The 22,838-nt window shown below is 36.3% G+C and overlaps 1 protein-coding gene across 3 annotated transcripts in view; it reads right to left on the bottom strand.

The window, feature by feature from the left end:
- The window catches only part of FRRS1 (ferric chelate reductase 1), a 61,095-nt gene that overhangs the window by 12,858 nt on the left and 25,399 nt on the right, over positions 1-22,838 (bottom strand). For all 3 annotated transcript variants that reach the window (XM_037024558.2, XM_037024549.2, XM_073234333.1), the window contains exons 2-8: positions 19,609-19,804; positions 18,193-18,329; positions 17,059-17,153; positions 15,749-15,896; positions 12,496-12,678; positions 6,007-6,105; positions 4,594-4,741 (exon numbers count right to left, since the gene is read on the bottom strand). In XM_037024558.2, coding sequence (XP_036880453.2) covers positions 4,594-4,741; positions 6,007-6,105; positions 12,496-12,678; positions 15,749-15,896; positions 17,059-17,153; positions 18,193-18,329; positions 19,609-19,804 — 1,006 coding nt within the window. The remainder of the gene's footprint in view (positions 1-4,593; positions 4,742-6,006; positions 6,106-12,495; positions 12,679-15,748; positions 15,897-17,058; positions 17,154-18,192; positions 18,330-19,608; positions 19,805-22,838) is intronic.

A 22,838-nucleotide genomic window follows, 5' to 3' on the forward strand; every position in this document is an offset into this window, starting at 1 on the left:
AAAACAAAAGCTAGGTAGGCATGCACACACACACACAAATACATACAACCCACGACCAAAAACCAAAACCATTTACAAATACTGGGCAAAAAGCTTAAATAAAATGTTAGTGAATCAAAACTGGGCATGAAGAGGAAAATAAAATATGACCAAGCAAGGTTTATGCCAGGAGAGTGAGAACTGTTCACCCTTCAGAAATCTTTAAAAGTAATTATGCAATATTTTCTCAATTCCTGCCTGAAAGACATCTGATGAAATTGAGCATACATTCATGACATGAACTCTTCGTAAAGTTAGGAATATAAGAACATTTCCTAAAACAAGAAAAGATACCCACCAGAAAAATACAACAAACACAACACAACACTGAATATCAGAAGTATTCCCAGCAAAATTGGGAACAAGACAAGAATGCTTGCCATGTCACCACTGCCACTCCACATTTTTCTGGGAGGAGTAAACAATGCAATGAGACAAGAAGGAAAATGAGGCCTATTAACCCTGTCATGATTTGCATGAAATACAATGTTTATGTAGAAATCCAAGGAAATCCAGATGGCTAAGTACAAGATAAACATTAAAAAAATCAGCAACTTTCCTATGCACCAACAAATTTACAAAATGTAAGAAAAATAATACCATCCATAACAGTTCGTATTAGAAATTTATAAAATAGCTAAGAATAAAGTAACAAAAATATATAAGCTCTATATGAAAATATAAAGAAAACCACAGGATCTGAATAAATGGAGTATCTCAATATATATTCCTGGGTGGGAAGACTCAGTATTGCAAAAATTATCAGTTATTCCCCATGTCAATCTAAAATTTCATTGCAATTCCAATCACAAACCCAATAGGATTTTTAATGGGGTTTGACAAATCACTTCTAAAGTTTATGTAGATACACAAGAAAGAGGCAAGAATTCCCAAAAAAAGAAGTCAGGACAGGACTCTTGCTCTATCAAAATTCATAATGTATTATAAAGCCATAGAAATTTCAACTAGTGCAGTAATAGACAAATAGATCAATGGAAAAATAAACTAAAATGTAAGCTTGATTTACTGACAGATCTTTAGTATATGATAAAGAGGCTGTGAAGCACTAGAGATAACTGGACTATTCAACAAATGGTGCTGGACACCTGGTTATTCATTTGACAAATACTATTATACCACAAAGATCAGATAGGAAGATCAGAGACAAAGCAGAAAGCAAGAAGAGTTTCTCTAATGAATACTTCTAATGAAAAGAGTGTTCAAGAAGAAAGAGAAAACAACTATCAGGAATTACAAAAATGTCAAAAAGGAAAAGATAGAGAAAACTATTGAAAATGACAAGAAATGCACTGATGAATCTAAAAAGACTGCTTTTGAAGAGTGATAGATGAAAAGCAGACAACATCCCCAACAGCCTGTGAGTCAAGTGGGAAAAAAAGTTTTTCCAAACTTTGATTCACTGCAGAGCCATGATCTAAGCAAGAACTTAACCTTCAGTAAAGCAGAAGTCCATTATAATTTCAGAGTTCCATCGCATGGCCCCAGTATAATTTTGGAGTTCTGCTCTGAGGCACGTTGAGTTCATGATTAGTACAAGGCTCTATAGTATTATGTGACCTATGGTATTCCTGAATTACTGAAATAACAGGTCATTTAATAACAGGTCTCTGGTTCATTAATTATTTAAATCGGTAGACTTCCTAATTGTGAGTTACTTATTCACCCAAGTGAGTTCTATCTTTCAGTTCAAACACTCAGCATTTCACATAACTACTTATCTCATGATCAGACAATGTCAGCATTCTGGGGAGGAAAATAGCAGTTAGAAAAGGTTTTAAATGGGTTTTACTAAAATTGGGTACATTTTACATTTATATGGGCTACAGAGATTTTATGATTGCTTTGAAAAATTGTTTCAACCTTATAAAGTCTCAGTGCTTTTAAGTAAAGTGAAAACTTATAAATGGTTCACATAAATAGAACTGGATAACAGAAGAGACAATGATTTATGTGGTAACCATACTTCGTTCCTCAATACAAAGGAACTGAAAATGAATTCCCTGGAGCAGTAATGTCTAGGTTGGTTTTTTTTTTTTTGAAGGTTTGTTTTGTTTTGCTTTTTGCTTTGCACTCCACCATTTAAAAAGAAACAATGAGTCTGTACCCCAATATATGTATATTTTAACTAACAAACATATTCATGTATTATTGTTTCAATACATTATGAACACTATAAATAAAGCACATGAAAATAGAAATTTTTTTAATAAAATAAACCTAAATGGAAAGTTCTAGTATTAGTCCCTGTATCCCCTGGACTGCCTTCCAATATGTACCTCTTACTTGGGAAACCTTGTCCTAGAGCAATAAATTATCAGGTCACTGAACACAGATCAACCACCTGGGATGTTTGTTAAGAACGCAATCCAAGCCTCAACAACAGAGATTCAGTGGGTCTGGGATGGAGTTGAGGAATCTCCATTTTTAGCAGTAACTCCAAGTGGTCCTGAAGGAGGTTGTTTGACCATCATACTTTGAGAAACACCACAAAAGACAAGGTAGACATTTCACCATGCCATCAGCACAGCCACACGAACAGGAGAGGAAGATAAAGCAATTCTCTGTTCTGCACATGTATTATCAATGAACTAGGCTTGTCTGGGGGGCTTTTAGAACTACTATTTAAAATGTTTTTATTAGATAATATGTTCCAATTTCCACAGTGTTGACCTAGTAGAAATATGGGGCATTGCCATACACCCACACACACACACTTTAACATGCAACAGAATTCATCCATTAAATGAAATTGCTTGTCTTTTAAAGTATAAATTTTTTAAGTATAAAACTTTTTAAAGTATAAATGCAAACTGTTACATTCCCTAGCAATTTAAGACTTCCATTTGAGTCAATAATCATTTAGGAAGCCGCTATAACATGCTGGGCACCAAAGGAAGTAATCTGGTATGACAGAAAGGGCATGACTTTTGTCATTGGAACAGACCTGGTTTTAATTTTTAACTCAGCTACTTGTTTGATTTTGAACATGTTAGTCAACCTTTCTAGGTTCCAGTTTCCTTATCTCTAAAATGGGCAATATAATATCTATTTAACCTCTGTGAGAAATAAATGAGATGTATATAATGTACAATAAGTGATTGCTACAGTAACAAACACAGTTACCTGTAATTTAGTGATGTCTGCTTAAAAACACAAATATTTGACCTTTTCCTCATTAAAAATTCAGTTCTTACATTTTCCATGTTCAAAAGTGTTGCATACTTGGGCTTTGAGTATTCACAAGAGAGTTTGGGTTCAAATTCCAGTGATTTTTATTTGTCTGGGCAAATCATTTAATCTCTGTAAGCCTCAGTTTCCTCCCAGATAAAACAGGGATATTAATAGTTCATACATGGTATAGTTTTTATGATAAAAATGAAGTGCTTAGGCAGTGACCAGCACTCATTAAGCACTGAGTAATTTTATTTCACTATCATATAACCAATAAATGATTTTCAAGCCATATTTGCTGGTGCTGGTTCTAATAAGAATACACAATTTGACTAAGATAACTCCACAGATCACCTACAACTAAAAAATACTGAGTAGATATTTTATCCTGCCTCAAAACCTTTCTGTCTCCATTTAATCTATAGTACAAAATCTAAACCACATGAAGAATATGCAAAGCTTCTCACAATTGTGCCTTCACCACATTTCTGCTCTTCCTCTATCCCCTAACCCTCCGTTTGATATGCCCAGCTTCTCCACATTTTCAAAGGAGGCTATATTCTGAAAGTTTAGAGTCAGTTTTATCTCCCAAGCAATGAGTCAATAAATACTACTACCCTTGGCATTTCCTGCCATTCTTCAAAACATCATTAGCCAAGACCTTCAAAAAAATCTAGTTATTCCTATTAATACGTGTTGCAGTACCTACCAGGGCATCTTAAAGAAAAACTAAACATTCAAACCCATAAAGCTACTTTAGGCTGCACCTGGCATCAGATTGACTTAGAAAGATGCAGAACAGGAAGCACAACCCACCTGCAGGGCACTGTGAGGCCCTTCCGTGGGAGGTCTCGTAGCAGTTTACACAACCACCCAGGAGCTATTTTCTTTACCCCCACCCCTCCACCTTCCTGGAGAAACTCAGGTTCGAAAGCTCCTATGAGATTCATGTCAGACAGGTGATCCCACAGAAGGCAATATCCCTTGCAACAACCCCAAAGTTACTTCTTACAGGATCCCTGCAAGAGATCTGCCAAAGACAACACTCAGGGAAGCCCGAGGTGTGGCTTCTTACAGGTGTTTATACTTCTTCCAGATTCAAATGCAGTTTACCAGCCAGAGTCATTTTTATTGCAAGCACGTTGCCTTACAATACAGTTGAGAGTACTTTTATCTAGTTTCCAGGAAAACAAAGCTAGATCAACCAAAGACAAATTGTCAGGCAAAATGGGCGTGGCTTTTGGTAAGTCTTTACCCACAAATACGTATCTTAAAAATGAGCAATTACAGTAATCTCCAGAAAAGAGGGAAAAAGGAATAAGAAAGAGAAAAACATTTGATTGTTTTTATCAATATACTTACCATCAACAGCTGCACCAGCTGCTAGGAAAATGTAGTAGCTTGTATTTAGATTAAATCTATTCTTAACCCCAGGAAGGGTAATATTTCTTCTGAAGGAACACTGCATAACACCGTCCACCAGCCTCCAGGCCATATCCTTAAGAGCATCCTACAAAAACACACAATAGGTCTTCTCAGCACTTTCCAAAGATTTGCTAAAAATATGATCATAGTCCTGTCCTGTTCAATTTCCTTTCTCTAAGATCCTTTGTGCATGTTTTGTCTACAGTGTTGCTGTTTTTCCATCTCCTCTTTGAAGAATCCAAGAAACATTTTCTCCCAGTTTATTTGTCTTTATCCCACTTGGCAGAAATATTATTTTTACTTTGAGTCAGAACCCCCCAATTCCTCTACCTGGGTTAGAAACTTTGGCAGATGTACTAACTCTATCTGGCCACTAATACACAATCAAAACCCATGAAGAAATAATGAGCAAGAAGTACTTTCATGGCCCAAATGCAACATACCACTGGGGAGAAGTGCCAGCCCCACCAGAAAGCTCTGCCAAGAATGTGACATGTCATCAGACATAACTACTGCTTGGTCACAGCTCATTGGTTTATCTACTGCCCTGTGCAAAAGACACCTCCCTGCCAGAAATAGGCCACCCTTGCCCAGATGCCAACGAGGGGGCTTGTGAGACAACTAGCCATGGCTCTGAACCAGTCTTCACCACATATGTTCCTCTCACTGGACAAGAAATCCTTCGGGCCACTGACATAAGTGTCTTAAACAACTGCCTGTAAGCTTTTAAAAAGGGCCTGATGCTTTGACCATCTTAACAAACCATAAAATATTTTTTGTAAGATGCAAAACAAGGATTATGTGACACAGGCAAGAATGCATTTCTCATTTCCTTCCAGAGAAACTTGCCTAGGGCTTTCTAAAGTGTAGAAAAGGAGAGAATGTAGGTGAAAGGGCACAAATTTGCAGTTATGGGAGATGACTAAGTCTAGAAATCTGATGCACAGCATGATGATTATAGTTAATACCACACTGTATGCTGGATATTTGCAAAGACAGTTGATTTTAGGCACTCTCACTCCAAAAAAGAAAAAAAAAATGGTAACTATCAGAGGAGATGGATATAGTAATTAGCTTGATTATCATAATCATTTCTCTATGTATAGGAATATAAAATCACCATGTTGTACACCTTATATACAATTTTATTAAATATGTATAGTAAAAAAATTTTTTAAGTGCAGAACAATGACTCCCTGATTATTATAAGAGAGGAACCTGGCTGCCAGGCCCCTACGTGGGCTCTGCCATTAACTGCAGGTCTGTAGCTATCTTGCAGCACAGCCATGCTCAGCCACACAGCCAGATGAGGACAGGTCAGGTGGAGGTGCCCAGAATTTTCACACCTACCCCAGAGTCCATCACAGGGTGGCTTCGCCCCATCAGATGGGAAGGTTTTATGTGCACAGTTTCACCTTCACGAATACACACATAAGCATCATCATCACCCTGAAAAACAATTGCCAGTGAGTAGAAAAATTTGAACATTCTGTTTTTTAAAAAGTCTCTAATGAAATCGATTAGTATTTGATGCTTTCAAAACAGAATTTACTGACAATCTTGAAGGACACTAGGAATTTTGGAGAAATGGCTGTCTGGTTTATTAATTTAAAATAATTTTGTTATAATACAAAAGCAAATACATGCCCATAAACCCATTCCTAATTGAATAGTACTGTGAATACTTCTGTATATATTCATCCAAGCCTATCTGCATTTAAACCCATCTCTTCATCTCAAATGGGAATATATATACATTTTTCCTACGTTTTTTCACTTAAGTCATCGTGAACACTGTTCTGGATATTTCTTTGTAAGTAAATATCTATGTCCCTAAAATTTTCATGACTGTCAGTGCACTGCATTATGTTAGGTTTTGGGGGTAACTTCTGAGATGGAAGTGCACTGCATTATGTTAAGTTTTGGGGGTAACTTCTGAGATGGAAGACACTATAATCAAAAATGCTAATATTGTACACACTCTATAGATTTTCTATTACATGTTGAGACCAATGCCTGAGCTCAAGGAGGTATTTTTTTGTCAGCCTAATTCTTATCTATCCTTTAGTCTGTAATATCCCTTTGCTCCCAAAAGTTGAATCTTATTCAAAGTGACTATCAGAGGTTAGACAGCATCTTCAAAGTACATTCATTTAAGTGATAGTACAAATGAAAAATCTGGACTTTAAGTTACTGTGTATAGAGCTTGTTCTTTCACCTATGCTAACTTGTTCTCCATAAACTGTCAATGTATTTTATGTGCTTTAGTCACTAAATTCTTTAAACAAGATTCAAGAACTAAAAAGTTATCATGAATTTTGCTATAATCTAACGTGTTTTAAATTTGTTTTTTAAAGTCCCACTTTTGAGAACTCTGAAGCACATACCTTAGAAAGCAATTATTCACCATTAGCACCTGATATTCAAATCAGAACTAGCCCAACTCAAGATAAAAAATTTGGAGTTGTCATTATTTAAACCAGGAACTGACAAACTATGGCACACAGTCCAAATTCAGCCTGATGCCTGTTTTGTACAGCCCATGGACTAAGAATGGTATTTACATACCTACATGGTATTTTTTTAATTAGAAAAAGAAGACTATTTCATGTCAAGTAAAAATATGTGAAATTCATATTTCAGTGTCTGTAAATGAACTTTCATTGGTACACAGTCACACCTGTTAATTTACAGATTGTCTGAAAGTGCTTTAGCATCAGAGTTGAGTAGCTGCAACAGAGATGATATGCCCACAAATTCTAAATTAGTTACTATCTGGACCTTTACAGAAAAAGTTCACTGATCTCTGACTTAAACAGTAAAATGTGTTCTCTAGGATATCTATTCCCAATGAGGCATAAGAATTCTTTTGTTATTTACAAGAAATTCTAATGTAACAGAATGGTTGACTTTGAGGCAAACTGATGCTAAGTCAATTTACATACTAAATCATTATAAGCACACCTTTCAAATATTGGAAAGCAAGACAGGAATGGAGAAGAGATAACTCTCATTTCTCACTACTCTATAATGAAGGTAAGAGAAGGCGCTATTCCAGCCTTAGGCTCCAGACAGTTCTATAAAGCCTAGGGTTAGAATATAGAAGCACACATGTAAGAAGTTCTACAAAATCCCTGAAATGAACAGAACCTCTTTCCCTGATTTGTTCCTCTCGATTCAAGATTTAGAACACACTCAGTGAGAAAACATTGTGTGAATATACTTTGTATATATTCATCCAAACCTATTTGTATTTACACCTCTTAAACATTGTGTGGATACTGTGAGAGCAATAAAGATAACTAGATGGTCCATACAATCAAAAACTATGTTTTAATGGGGGAGAGATAACTGTAATAGTACGTGAAATATGATAAAACAGATTTAGACAAAGTACCAAATTATGTAGGACCAAAGGATTGAAAAGCTTATGGGAAAACACAGTAATTAACTAAGGTTTAGAGAATAAAAAACTTAAACATGTGGGTAAGGAAGAGCTGGGATTAAGGGGAAATTTTCCAGACTGACGAACTTCTGGGATCAAAGATATAGAAATATTTTTTAAATGAAAATTTTTAAAAACTGATAGTTATGTTAGCTAAAACATATACAGGGTAAGGCTGGAAATTTAGAAATTCAACAAGGACTTTGAAGAATTTTGAAAGCCATGCTTATGAAAAAGAACATTTTTATTTTAACTACTAAAGGTTCACAAAGGTTTGGGCTCTAGGATTGAGATGGTCTCAGCTGTAGCTTGAGAAGGAACACCAGTGGCTGTTGAAAGATGACACAGAAAGGAGAAATCAGTGTAGGCAGGAGTACTGGTAAGGGGTTACTGCAGCAGTCAAAAAGGTGAAAATACTTTTTGTATTTTTCAAAATACTTTTATTACAAAAAGGTGTAAGCTAAGTCAGAGATAGTGCCAGTGCAATAAAGAAAATGAAAGAAGTATGTAAAAGACAGAATCAAAATTATATGGAAGATGGTGGCAATGAACATGTAACTACCCAAATCTTGACTTCTAAATACCACTCCTATTTAAAGGAAACAGAGCTCCCTTGAGAAATTATGAAATGCATGGAATAAGATGATTGGAGAACATGTTACACCAGAAAATAAGAACATACTCAAAAAAATTAATAGAGACTTGGATCAAAAGGGGACAGAAACCAGCTTGAATGGGCTGCCATTGGCCACGTTTGGGTCCCTATGGGTATTTAAAAGAACGATGGTAATACACTGTAACACAACAGGGAAAAGACATTAGTCCATAGTGTTCTTTTCCAAAAGAGAAGAGGTGCAGAGAAAAGAAAGCTCTTCTTTTCGGATAATGCTAGCTAATAAATGAACTATAACATCCCTGTATCTGCAATCGCAAATTTAACAATTGATTCAGGAAGGAACATCAATAGATGCTAAAATCGTTTGGTAAAACATTATTGGGGAATAGAACATTCAGACAGACTCAAAGTATCAGCCCACAGATTACTTATTAATTAAAAAGAGAAAATACACCCTCACAATGGAAAAATCTGACAGATACCAGTGATAAAATAGAGAATCCTCTATAATGGAATTTGACATAATGCACCTTTGATATGATGCACTGAGATGGAAACACATCCTTTAGGCATTATTTATGCCAAAAATCTCAACGTGAATCAATTTTACAAATTGTGGGATATTCTACAAAACAAGTGACCTGGGAAAAAAAAATCAAGAAACTGGTAGGGTTACTGCACTAAAGTAAGAGATTAAAGAGATATAGCAATTAAATGCATTGAGTGATAATTGATTGGGTCTTGTATCGGAATTAAAAAAAAAAAACAGCTATAAAAGACTTCATTGGGACAATTGAGGAAATTGGAATATAGACTGTATATTGTATAAAATCATTATTATACCATCATTAAGTTTTCTCAATGTGATAAAGGTATTACGGCAATTGTAAGAAAATGTCCCTGTTCTTGGAAAACATGTGCTACAAATTTTAGAGGTAAAATGTTAATGATATGTTTATATTTTAACTGTCAGATGATAGTTCAGGAAAAAATGTGTATTTATGCCTCATAGGTTGATGTATACACACATATACTCACACATGGAAAGAGAGAGTAGGAGAGAATGAGTAAGCAGCAAATGTTAGGTGAAGGACTTACTGGTGCTTGTTGTACTATTCTTTCAACTTTCATGTAGGTCTAAACTTTTTAGAACAAAAAGTTGGGGATGAGTAGGAGAAAGAAGGACCTGAGAGGGGAATAAAAGGGAGAAATCTAAGTCACAACCAAAATTCTCTGGACACAATAGAAGACAATGGCATCAATGGATGAAATACTCTATAAATTGCCCAGTATTTGAAAAGAAATGAGAAAATCAATAATGGTAGCTGCTTTTTGATTATTGTTGCTGATCCCCAAGAATGGGGAACACAAGAGGATATTAGGAGGGAAGATAATAAGTTCAGTTTTGTAGAAGATAGTTTGTGTTGTCCAGGAACGCTCATGTGGACAAGATCAGCCGGCAGCTAGAAATCCCAACCTGGAGTGTAAGAGAAGACGTCAGGACTGGGATCATTCTAGAGTTTTAGCACTGAGAAATTATGTATACAGCAAGATGATACTGGGCGGGGGAAGAGAAAAGAAGTGAATATATAGTATGTATACTTTATATATCATTTAACAAAACATCTGAGATGGGGAGGATGGGTATACTTTCAAATTCAGTTAAAATTCAGACATTAGCAAGTCTTTGTTAGCAAAAGTATGCAAAAATTATACTTGCCACCAATTTTAGTGATGAGACCTAATACCAAAACAATTGCTATCATTAATTTACAAGCCAACTGAAAAAAAGGTGTGATTTAGATTATCTAATCAGTATTCATAACATCAGACACCTTCAGAATTTATATTACATACGGAAAAGAAATAGCAGGTTGTAAAAATATCCTAAAAATTTTTAAATAACCAAAAATAGAAATAACCACTTTAAAAATATTTTTTAAGGATGATTTATTTTCCCCAGTTTAGGCAAACAGGTGTACAGATGATTTTAATCATTAAATAAGATTGCTCTGTAAATCAACTGCACCTGCATAATTAAGTTTTTTTTATAAACATTTTTGATGAGTGCTATACTAGAAACATAAGATTTCTAAGTAAGATAAATATATCTTGAATTAGAGATAAATGCTTTTTTATCTCTACAACTTAGAACAGAAATAGCTGGATACTTACAGGCTTATCACCACACTGAGTGCAACAGTAGCACCTTTTCCATTTGCTGGCAGATTTTATGAAGTATAGCTATAGAGTGACTGGAATGTTTTTTATTTAAGTAGTTAGAACACATATCTAAATGTGTGATAAGCCCTAATGAAACTACACACTTATTTCAAAAATTAACCATTGTTAATCCCCCTTGGACTGATCTTCAGAATTCCCTTCCTAGCCAGTTCCATCACATTCACACACCAGGTACTACCATCGTCTGACACTTACTAGAGTCACACTGGATTTCTAGCCCAGCCTTGTTGTCTAACCTATACACCAAACTTGATTCATATTTGCCAGAACTGACAATACACAAAAAGATTTGCTTATAGGTCTGGTGGGAATTACAAAAAGGGGGGAAAATATTTTAAACAATTGCAACATTATTCGAGCAAGGACAGAATTTCCCATAAAAGTGTCTTTAGAAAAGAGTCATAACTTTCATATGCTATTTTTAAAAGCATATGATATAGCCTATATTTCATAGGTTTAAGGTATATCCCTTGTTTGATGAAAGAAGATAACAAGTGCATTCTGGAACTATACAGTAGAATATATAGGTCATATACTTACATTGCAGTTTCTTCCTCCTAAAAAAAGTTACAACTACCTTCTCTGAATACTTGCAACCAGTGTAAAGGACCAATATGATCAGAGTGATCCTTTAGGGAAAACATTAGCTCTTCTACCACAGAATCTCAGTATTCCTTTCTTTTTTTTTTTAAATATGATTCCATAAAGGAGTGATGTTAAGTTTAAAACCTAACAGGAAGATAATTCTCAAGAAAAGACTCCTTGCCTTTGCTAATGTGTAAGAGGCTTTATCCATCTGTATTCATTACTGCCCGTCACTGCTAACTCTGCCTTAACAGGACATACATGTGTCCCAGACACAATACTCTTCTTCCTTCTCCCTGGGAAATCGGGATTCTTTAAGCACTCTGCTCTTCCACACCGTAGCACAAGGCTGCCACCTAGAGAATCATCTAATGCATTCAGCATTACCTAGGGAGAATCAGTTTAAATTGCAGCCTTCTGTAGATCTGACAAAGGAGCCTACTGGTAAAGAACACACTTTTGCCTGGACGCTCCATGCTTAATTCACTGTTGGGAAAATGCACCAGTGACTACCACAGTGGGGACGCCCAGAGCATGCTGTAGTTGCTGGCCACTTGAGAATATAACTGGGGTTTGAAAAGCATCACAGACAAGATGAGATTTTTATGCACAGCAACTTTCCTTACCTGCATTTTTTGCTTTATCAGCGAGATAAACAGAGATAGAAACGTAAAGTGGCAAATCCACTGGAAAGAAAATGATTTTCCTTTCTTTCCCTAGGACAGTCTGCTCTTAGAGGTATGTTAATTGCCCTACTGTTAAAAACATGAAATACCCAAAGAAGTTTAACTTAGAACCTGTTCTAAGTTAGTAACTCCTGCCCTGCCCTGCCCATTCCTCCCTTAAGTAAAATCATTTGACTCTGGAATGAATAACTAAACTGCCATTGTTTAGGCTCACTCCAGTGATTTTGCTTTCATTACCACTTAAGTAAATGAGAGGTACAAACCATCCATCTGTCGTGAGAAAATGCAAAGGATAAATAGCCGTTACTGGGACCACTCATTTCAACCATCACTGATTGGTTATCTCGTGTGAAGGACAAGAAGGCACAGGCATGCTCCTTCTCTGGGTCACAATTCAAGGGACTCCTAATACAGAACTTCTTGTTCCCACAGTCTGAAGCACTGAACTAGAAAAATGACAAGGGAGAAAAAAATCTTAATTATCAAAATTTCCAATGACAGAAGAGTCACTGCCTTGAAGCACAGGTTTTAATGAGAATAACTTTTCATAATAAGGAGTCAAATAAGGAACAAGACTCATCCTAAATTAGAAATGATCAGAGCACTAGTTAGGTTGTGAACTTTTAAACTTATTAATTTTAATTAAAATTTGGAAGATACAACATTAGTTAGACTGTAATTGTGCACGAGTATTAAAGTACCTTTAAGACACAAAATATTTCACATTAATTAAGTTCTGGAGAAAGTTTCTGGTTAATTTTGAGAAACTTCTTAGGGAATATTAAAGACCATGTTGACATTCTTAGCATAAAGGGTACCCTCTAATTTTGGAGAAGGAATTTTAAAAAGCAAACAAACAAACCCTTAGCAAGTTTTTATATTTAGACTCTGACTCTGTTTCTAGAATTCAGGTTCAAATTTGACACTAAAATAATATAAGAAAAAATGGCTATTGCTACATATACTGCCACTTCAAATAATGCTAATAACAATTTAGCTGGGGAAAAACAAAACCAATCTACAATGATTTAATTCAGAGCTTCTTGGTATGGCAAATAAGAGAATTACCAAAAAAAAATGTCAGCTCTACAGTCTGACAGAGCAAATGAACAGTTATTAGATGCTGTCATTAGAATGGGCTCTGACAGTACATTTCAGAAGAGAGCTAAACATCACTTCATGTAACTAGATTTAATGGGAACTGTGTAGAAAAAACTCTCATGTCTTCTACACTACTAATACTTCTGGTCAGCAAATGTCAGGGCTTGGGGAGGGGAGAGTTTGCCATACTAAGCCATCCTGTAATTCTCTGAACACATCAACTTGGAGTCCCATAATTCAATTCCATTCTGATACTATCTACCTGAAGTTATTGTCAGATCCCCTAAGACTGCACCCACTTCCGATGCCAATCACAAGTTCCAGGTTCCCACAGGAGGGCATTGGCAGTTCCCATGACCTCCTCCTTGGGTTTGATAATTCATTAGGATGGCTCACAGAACTCAGGAAAACAGAGTACTTACTGGATTACCAGTTTATTATAACAGGATACAACCCCGAACAGTCAGAGGGAAGAGATGCAGAGGGGAAGGTATATGGGAAGGGGGCAGAGCTTCTCTGACCCTCTAAGGCACCACCCTCCCATTACCTCTATGTGTTCGGCAACCCAGGAATTCTCCAAACCCCATAATTTTCTATTTTTATGGAGGATTCATCACATAGGCATATTTGGTTATCAACTCATTTTGAAGCCCCTCTCTGGAGAATGGAGAGTGGAGCTGAAAGTTCCCAGCTTCTAACCATGGCAGGTCCTTTTGGCAACCAGCCGCCATCCAGGAGCCACCCAGAGTCACTGCCTTAGAACAAAAGACACTTGTATCATCTGGGAAATACCAAGGGATTTAGGAGCTCTGTCTGATGCCCGTATTAAGCAGAAAATTACAAAGGTTTTAGGAGCTCTGTATCAGGAGCTAGGGTCAAAGATCAAATATTAGCAACCAGGGCAGAGTCCAATATATATTTATTTCTTATTATTTCACTGGAACTTAAAGAGAAATCATTCTAGAGTAGAAAGAACAAGCTACTAGGAAGTAGAAACTTGGGCTTTAGTCTTGGCTCTCCCCTTTCCTCCATTACATTCACTAAAGGATTTATTCTCTCTGAGTTCCTTCACCTTCAACTAGACAACAGGGACTGAGTGAAATAGACCCTTAGATCTCTTCTAGTTCTACAAATGCTATAATCTCAACATTCTGAAAGAACTTCCCTTTAACTGAAGATTATTGGTGCAGAGACACATTAAAAACTCCAGCAAGAGCTAATGTCTTGCATGCGAATAACTGGAAAGATAATCTGTCAACAGATTCTAACTGGGAAGTTCAGGTCCAAAATGACTGGTTACTCCCCTAAAGTAGCTCAGCTTTTAAGTAAATAAACATGAAGACTAAATAAACTGAGAACTGGTGGAAATAATGGATCTAATTGTATAGTCAAACAAAAGTGAAACATTCATAATGTAATGAAATATAATCATCATATATTGCAAAACATAGAAGAAAAGGAAGACAAAAATGAGACATTACATAGCAGTGCAAGAGCTTTACTTAGTCTTCCCTATGAGAACAAAGAGTTGTAAAAGGATAACGGGGAAAAAAATACAAAAGGAACTGATATTTACTGAATATCTAGTAAATACAAAGCAGTTTGAAACCTTATATTTATAGTGATACTTCTAAGAGATAGATATTATTTCTCATTTTATAGGTGAACTGAGACTTAGAGAATTAAGTAATTTGCCCAAAGTCACACAGAAATTAGATAAGTCAGGAGTCAGGCCCAAGTTTCCTCTTTCAACTGTAATAACCTGACATGACATTTTTCATTATATTCACTTCTGAATTAGTAAGCCTGATTTACCAGAATTGACTTCAGTAAAACTTTTCTAGTGTTTCTAATATGCATTACCCATTCCAAGATACATTTTCTTCAATCATAACTCATTTGAATCAGAGGCCTAAATGGAATTCCAGTTGATGTGCTTGCAGAAGAGTTTCTGTAGTTCATCACACAGAATTTCCCAGAGTGCACTGCCTTAAAGAATTAAGATCTAAGAATTATATCACCATTTCAAGATTCTCCTCCACACCTTGTCTACATTTAGCTTTACCCTTTTAAGCTCTTCCCCATGTTTGATATTTAGCTGATTTAAAAGAAAAAAAGCTGCTGCTTAATCAGATTTATTTTCAAATAAAAATGTAACCACTGCTAGTATAGGCTGTGTGTGAACATCATAAGCACACATTCAGCATGCAGGGTCTTGCACTACCTTTATTCTAACCTATAAATTGGAATGTTGCAATGAAGACTGCCTTCAGCTTCCTACAGAGAACTCAAAAACTTGCAGCCACAATCCAGTACGGCTACTTCTCTACACACTTCACCAAGCAAAGAACCATAATTTCCAAAGAAGCTATTATTTTAGATGCCTTTTGGTGAAATCAGAAAAATGTTACTTACGGATTTTGTTAAATGGGAGACTGGAGGTAACGTTGACAAAGGGGCTATCGTAGCTTCACGTGTCGTAAAAGGAAGTGAGTTTGGTTGTGAAATTACAGGTCCAGGAATCTTCACCCAGTAGATTTTATACTTCTGAACAACTGTGACTCTGAAATGCCATATCAATGAAATCAGACAGAACTCTGGTTATGGCCCATTATCATGAAACCAAGGGAAAACAAAAAGGGAATGAAGTAGAGATGAACAACTTAACAATACCTAAAGCACTACTAATTTGTCTGAGGCAAATCTCTAATGCCTCTTCCACCCCATGACTATATGAACTTCTAGGGCACTTGCTCTCTCGCTCACTCACACTCTCTCTCTGATTCTCACTCCTTTGTCTGTTCTTTGGGCACGTTCACAGCAGTCATGATGCTGGGGCTAGGGACTAAATGACACATATTTCTATTTTCTGACATACAAAGAACATACAATACTACTCATTTCATAGGGCACTGTTCAAATTATTGTCAGGTATGTGTGGCCAGCAGCCACAGCAAGAAGCTATATAGAGACTGCATTAGTAACCATCGGCTCTTTTTTTTTATTAAGTTATTATTGATATACACTCTTATGAAGGTTTCACATGAAAAAACAATGAACTGTTGGCTCTTACTGGATCACATTTCCCTTTTTCACATGCCAGACCACACACAGGTGCAAAGCTGTGTTACTGTGTGCTTGGGAAACCTGTGCACAAAGTGAAGCAGAAAATAGAGACATGTGAGGAGAGCAATTTTCTCCTTAAAATATGTCTATAACAGCACTCGGGCATCATTAAATGGCTTTATGACATCCCATTTCCCTTTGCATCTAAGATTAAGGAAGAAGTATCATTCTAATTCTACTGAATTTCATACTTCTGAGAGCATGCAGGGCCCTACTTGTCTGACAATCTAATCTGTAAGGTGTTAACACTGCCAAAAAAGTCTTCCAAATTTCAGGACACATGAGCAAATTTAAAAAAAGTATGAATCCATACACCATGTAGACTCAAGTATTAATTGATGGCTGTCACTAGTGTGAAGACAGTGCAACACTTCATTCACTCAACAAATGTCTACTAAGTGTCTATTAGATGCCAGGTCCTATGCTGGATGGAAAAAAATCAAACAAAAAAGCAAAACAACCATTTACATCACTAAGGTATTATCATTACCATACTAATCCTCTGCTAAGAGCTGATATGTCCACCAGGTATGAAAAATGATACAGATCATTATTGTTTCCTTTACATTAGTTACAAAGTTGTAAACTCTCCTACTCACAGAAACTGTATATGATTTGGAGCAGTGCTTGGAGCATTCCAGTAGACTTTAATTTCTGTTTTTTTGGATGGATTTGTGTGACTCACAGCTGACCCCTGAAATAAAATGGAAAAGAACTATCATTCAGTCACTCAACAGCTCAGCATGGCTGAAACTATCATGTTGCAAAGTTAATTTATCATTGTATGACTTTGGCATTCTGGGAAAGATGATTTTATTTATAATAGGGACTCAGGTACTCAATAAATACATGTTGACTAGTTGACACCCAATAAACAGCTGGCTCTGTGAATAAATTAGAATTAGCAGAAATGTAAGAACTGAAGAGATGTATGAATACTGAGTGTATGAATGCTACATAAAGCCAACTCATTACTTCATTTAGAACACAAATTTATATTCCTTCCATTAATAGATACAAATAGAATGCAGAAGATTCATCAAAAGAAAAAATTCCTGCTCCAAATATGTAGCATTTATTTTAGTAATTCCTTTCTCATGAACAATCTTATTTCCCACTTTCATTCACCTGGAAAATTCCTACTCATTCTTTGAGACCTAGAATGGAGATCATCTCCTCCAAGCTCTCTCTCAATTCCCTCTAGCCTGTGTGTGACACCCCCACCCACTTTGTGTATGCTTCTAATCTGTCATTACATTGCTCTACCTATGTATCTGTCCTATATTTTATATTCTACCCATGTCATATATCATATGTACATATATTTTAATTATGTGTAAGGCTATGAGATCTTTAAAAAATAAGAGTAAATCTTGTCCAGCACCATATCCTTTGCACCAGGACAGTGCCTGGCATAGTAAATGTTTATTATATGAATGAATGAATGACAAAAATTAGACCTCTGTCCCAACCAAGAACTCTATCTTCAATATAAATATCCTTCAAAAACTCAGCACAATAGAAGTCAATATTTTATAAAATATCAAAAGCTACCTATTTCAGGATGTTGATGTATAGAAATACACTGCAAGTAGTAAGACTCGGGGGCAAGTTGGATCATTTTGAATCTACTTGCAGTACATGGATAGCACAATTGTTTATCTTGCAACCACCACCATATAGTGAAAAACCCATGGAAACTGACAGAAATCAGTTTCAAACTAAACACAAACCTTTATATCTTCACAAGTCAGAAGCTGTGACACTTGACTGTCAATAAGTGTGAAGGAGCCAATAGGAGGGCCACTCAGATCCTCAGCATCACGTGCTTCTATGAGAAAGCCTTTAAATGGCAGCCCTGACAAAGTAACTTTGAGAAACAAAAAGATAGGTTAAGAGATAGGTTAACATCCCAAAAAGGAAACTAGAGGAGGAACATCACAGTCAGAATCAGGTGAATGTATACAAAACTACTCCAAGGGAGAAACAATAGAATGCATCCTACAGACAAAGAAGTTCCATACTGTGTTCCATGGAGCATTCACTTAGTAAGCTGTTAACAGCCACAGCCATTCCGTAATGGGGAAAGGTAGGTGACAGTCAGGGACTGGTTCATGGGATTATTAGTTTGAAAAATGTATGAAAGTAAATACTTGTTTCTTTACTGAAAACCCCTCAGACCTTTAACATTTGTGCAAAATTTCCAGAATCTTCTGCTTAGCCTTAGTTCATTTACATATCAATAGGTGTTTTCTGCCATAGGGCCTCCCATTCATCTCAGGCAAGGGGTGGAGAAAAAACAGCCATTCTCTCCTCCCCTCAGTTCCTGATAAGTAACTGGTCTGGCATCTGCCAGTCACCAAGGACCCACCAATGGAGTTACTCCCAGAAGGGGCATGCAGGAAGTAGAGGGCACACCATGGGGCATTGCATGAGCCACGGCCAGAGGGAATAAGTAGTGCAGAGCCTGACCAGCAAATTCAAGCAAGCTGTGAGCAATAAAAATGGTTTCTCCTAACCTACCCTTTCCCTTGACTTATTTCAGTTTTACCAGTTTCATAGGAAATTTGCCCTGGGCCAGGAAAACCCTTCCCCCGGGAGTTACACATCCTACTGCGTAGTATGGAACTCTAAGACGTATATTATATATGACACACAGAGTGTTCCAAGCTTATTTTCCATACACTCTTTTTTTGAAAGAGTATCTGTTCATATTTTGCATTTCTAGAGTTACTGAAAATAGTCTATAAAAATACTGTTACATATGCACCTTTAACAGCCTATATTTTGGCAGAAGAATCAGGAAACACAAGAGTTTACCCTATATCAAGAAGGATAATGGTTTATTATAGCCTAAACCAGATAAAATAAACTTTATTTTCCTCTTCTGTTGAGTTGATATATTAAATAATGACAAAAAACATACTTAAACATAAAAAAATGTCGATTATTCTACCTGAATGAGTAGATATACTGCTTAAGTAATACAGTTGTCTATATAGCAGTTAAACATAACATGAGAAATAGAAAATTATACCTTACAAAAACAAGTGAACAGATTTAAGTGAAATTGTATAATCCAATAGTAATAAAGATTCAATATACAGTAGAAGAGTGAAACTCAGAATACAAATAATCCATCACAATACCTTTAATCTGATCTCCTGGTCTAAATGTCATCTGACTCACTGAAATGTTGTAAGCAGGATCAGAGAGCGAAGTATACCCATGTTGAGGAATCATTCCATCACAGGACTCTGTTACTTTTCCATTGGGATAATTAGCCACAGAACTAATGTGCAACAGTAGTATGAAGGCATCAAAGGTAAATCCAGGAACTGCCATCTCAAAAAGAAGATTAAAAGCACATTATTTTCACAAGTAATTAAAATATAAAAGCTTTCATACCACAAGCGAGGAATTCTAGATAACTACTTGCTTTCAATAATCAGCTAGCCATATTCTCAAAAATACGTAATGAAAAAAAAGTGAGATCTGTGAAGTTTGACCTGGATTTGAATCTCAGCTCTACCAATTACCAATTATGGGACTTTAAGCATATCACTTACACCTCCACTTCCTTACCTGAAAAACAAGGAAACTAAGACCCACCTTTCAAGTTGTTTTAATAAAATGAAGACTGGGTAAAATTGTAACATTTCCAGAATATCTCACCTGGCTTTAATACATCTGCATACCAATAGGCGTTCAGAGGTGGAAAGAATGGCTTTAGTGCATTTGCATCATTCCTCAGGGGTGGAGAGAAGTTCATCTCCCTATCAGTGGGCAATTACATGGGCAAGGAGGGCTTATCTGTACCTGAGAGGTGAGGGGAGTGCCGGTATTGCTTCTGCTGGAGTAGGAAAGAGAGACTGCTGGGGACTGCAGTTTGTGAGCAATAAAAGGATTTTTTATTTTATTTCTCCCTTTGACTGATTTCGGTTTTTAGAGGTATTTTGCCCCAGGATTTCCTCTCCCCAGACTTACAAAGACACACTCAAAATCTGACAAGGAAGACAATAAATGTTTGTTTTCATTAGCATGATTAGGAAAAAATGAACTAGTCCAAAATAAGGAAAAGGTTTTAATCCATCCTAGAAAGCTTAAAGAAAAAATAAACTTTCTTTTGGATTTAAATATGTCCTAAATAAATCTGACATGACTTCTCCCAATTTCCCATTAAACTAATCATGATGACAGAGTTGATCGTTTAATTTGTAACACTGAAAACTGAGGGTAACAATCAATTTTAAGAAACAATGTATCTATTACCGAAAGCCCAGATACCTCTCAATTAAGAAACACAATTGTCAGCCCAAATAATTTTCTTCTTTCACCCAGTTTATCTACCTCCTACCATCTACCTACTAGAAAACCAGCTACTTTGTGTCAGTCCCACCTTCTTCTACCCACCATCAACCACTTCACTTTGAGCATATATTTAGGACCTGAGAATCATAACATACAAGGTTAGAGGTAGATGGGCCAGGGATAGGCTACATTGCAGTAAATAAAATCAGCACTGTGAACAAGATTGCTGATGGGAAGAGCCAATGAAACAGGTCATTCTCCATAGAAACAAAGTTTTATCATAGATCTCATCATAGATAAAAATAAAGCACCCTGTGGGTAAAATTGCAATATTTCCAGAATCTCTTGCCTGGCTTTAGTGCATGTACATATCAATTGGTGCTTTGCCACAGGACTCGCCCCACCCCCACCCCGGAGTTAAACACCCAATCACTAGAATAAATTATCCTTTTATAGTCATGTAAATTACACACCCCACATTGGGCCAGAGCTGAATGACAGGAATTCCTGGTAGACATGAGAAGTTGTGCTGGGGGCTATCCACTTTAGCCAGTCCTGCAGCTTACAACCATAACTACCAAGGAGATAGCATAGGATCCAACAGTACTGTACACCCTTATATTTTATCAAACATCAAAGTTAGAATTTTTCTCATTTAAGAATAAGCAAGAAAACAAATGAATCAGTCAAGAGCTTCTGAAAAAAAATCTATAGCGTAAGAGAAGCACAAGATTTCTCCATAGACTTACAGGAAAAGTATAACTTGTTAGAGGCAAACCTGCTTTTAGGATCAGGGAAGATTTACTAAAAAAGATCAAGGTCAGAATTTTAACCATGTGACCTTGGCCAAGTCATCACGATGATTAAAATGCAGCACTGTGCCACCCACCTTAAGAATAGTACAGGGAAAGAATTCAGTGTAACAAATATGTTTTTGGCATTGACTTTCTGTCAGGTAAAAGTGGAAACATGGTTTGATTTTTCTTCTGTCTCTGCTATGCAGTAAGTAGAAAAATGACATCAATCCAGTCATATAATCTCTGTCTGGGTTTCTTCATTTGCAAAATACAGCAGATGAACTAAATAAACTCAGGGTCCCCTTCTCCTTAATATCATGATTTTAGGAAAGCAAAGTGGAGAAGCATATTGGTAATTATTAGATCAAGAAGTGTAAAAAGGGAAAGAGAAGGGACTAAGGCACCACCACTTGGCATTCATTAGGAAAAATTTAACAAACAAGGTCAGAGAGAGAAGTAGACAATAGCAATTTGTCTTTGGTTTGATGCTGACATTTCAAGGTGATATTTACTTTCATTAAAATGGCTAATTATGGTTTTCCAGTTAATGATTTAAGGAATAGCCTTTTTACAAATGGATACATTAATTCATTAACCACAATCTATGCCAACAGATTGTATAGTTATAAAAGGGAATAATGAAGGGGGGACCCTAGTAAACATAATGTTCTTCATGTAATTGTAGATTAATGATAACAAAATTTAAAAAAATTTTTAAAGGGAATAAGGAGTTATCCATGGAGACATTTAAGTTAAAATTATGTAATATTGATAATGAGCTGTTACATTAGTAAGTCATCCTTCAAGCACTGGAAAAACACCCACCAATTTTGTATGACTTTGAAGCTTCTAATATTCCCTTTCTACAACAGGTACAATATAGAGAATGAAACAAAAGATAGCTGTCTCGCTAAGGGTTTCAGCCCTGGGCAAGTTCACTCTGGATTCACTGAGACCAATAATGACAATGGAATGTTGGGAGTAAAAAGGGGCTTATACAAGCTTTATTCTCACTGCAGTAGGTACAGTGCTAGAATCCTGTCTGCCCCCGGCTAGGCCTCTGCCCTAGGCACTGCCTCCACTCCAGGCTCTCTCTCCACTCCTGGCCTCTGCTCTCCTCTCTCCTGCTCTCTCGCTCACTTCTCTAGGATCTGCTCTTAGCATCATGGTAACTTTTTTTTTTTTTTTTTTTGTATTTTTATTTATTTATTTTTTTTTTATTTTATTTTTTTGAGAGGGCATCTCTCATATTTATTGTTCAAATGGTTGTT

This window comes from Manis javanica, chromosome 4 (assembly GCF_040802235.1).
Source record: "Manis javanica isolate MJ-LG chromosome 4, MJ_LKY, whole genome shotgun sequence".
Taxonomy (NCBI): Eukaryota; Metazoa; Chordata; class Mammalia; order Pholidota; family Manidae; genus Manis; species Manis javanica.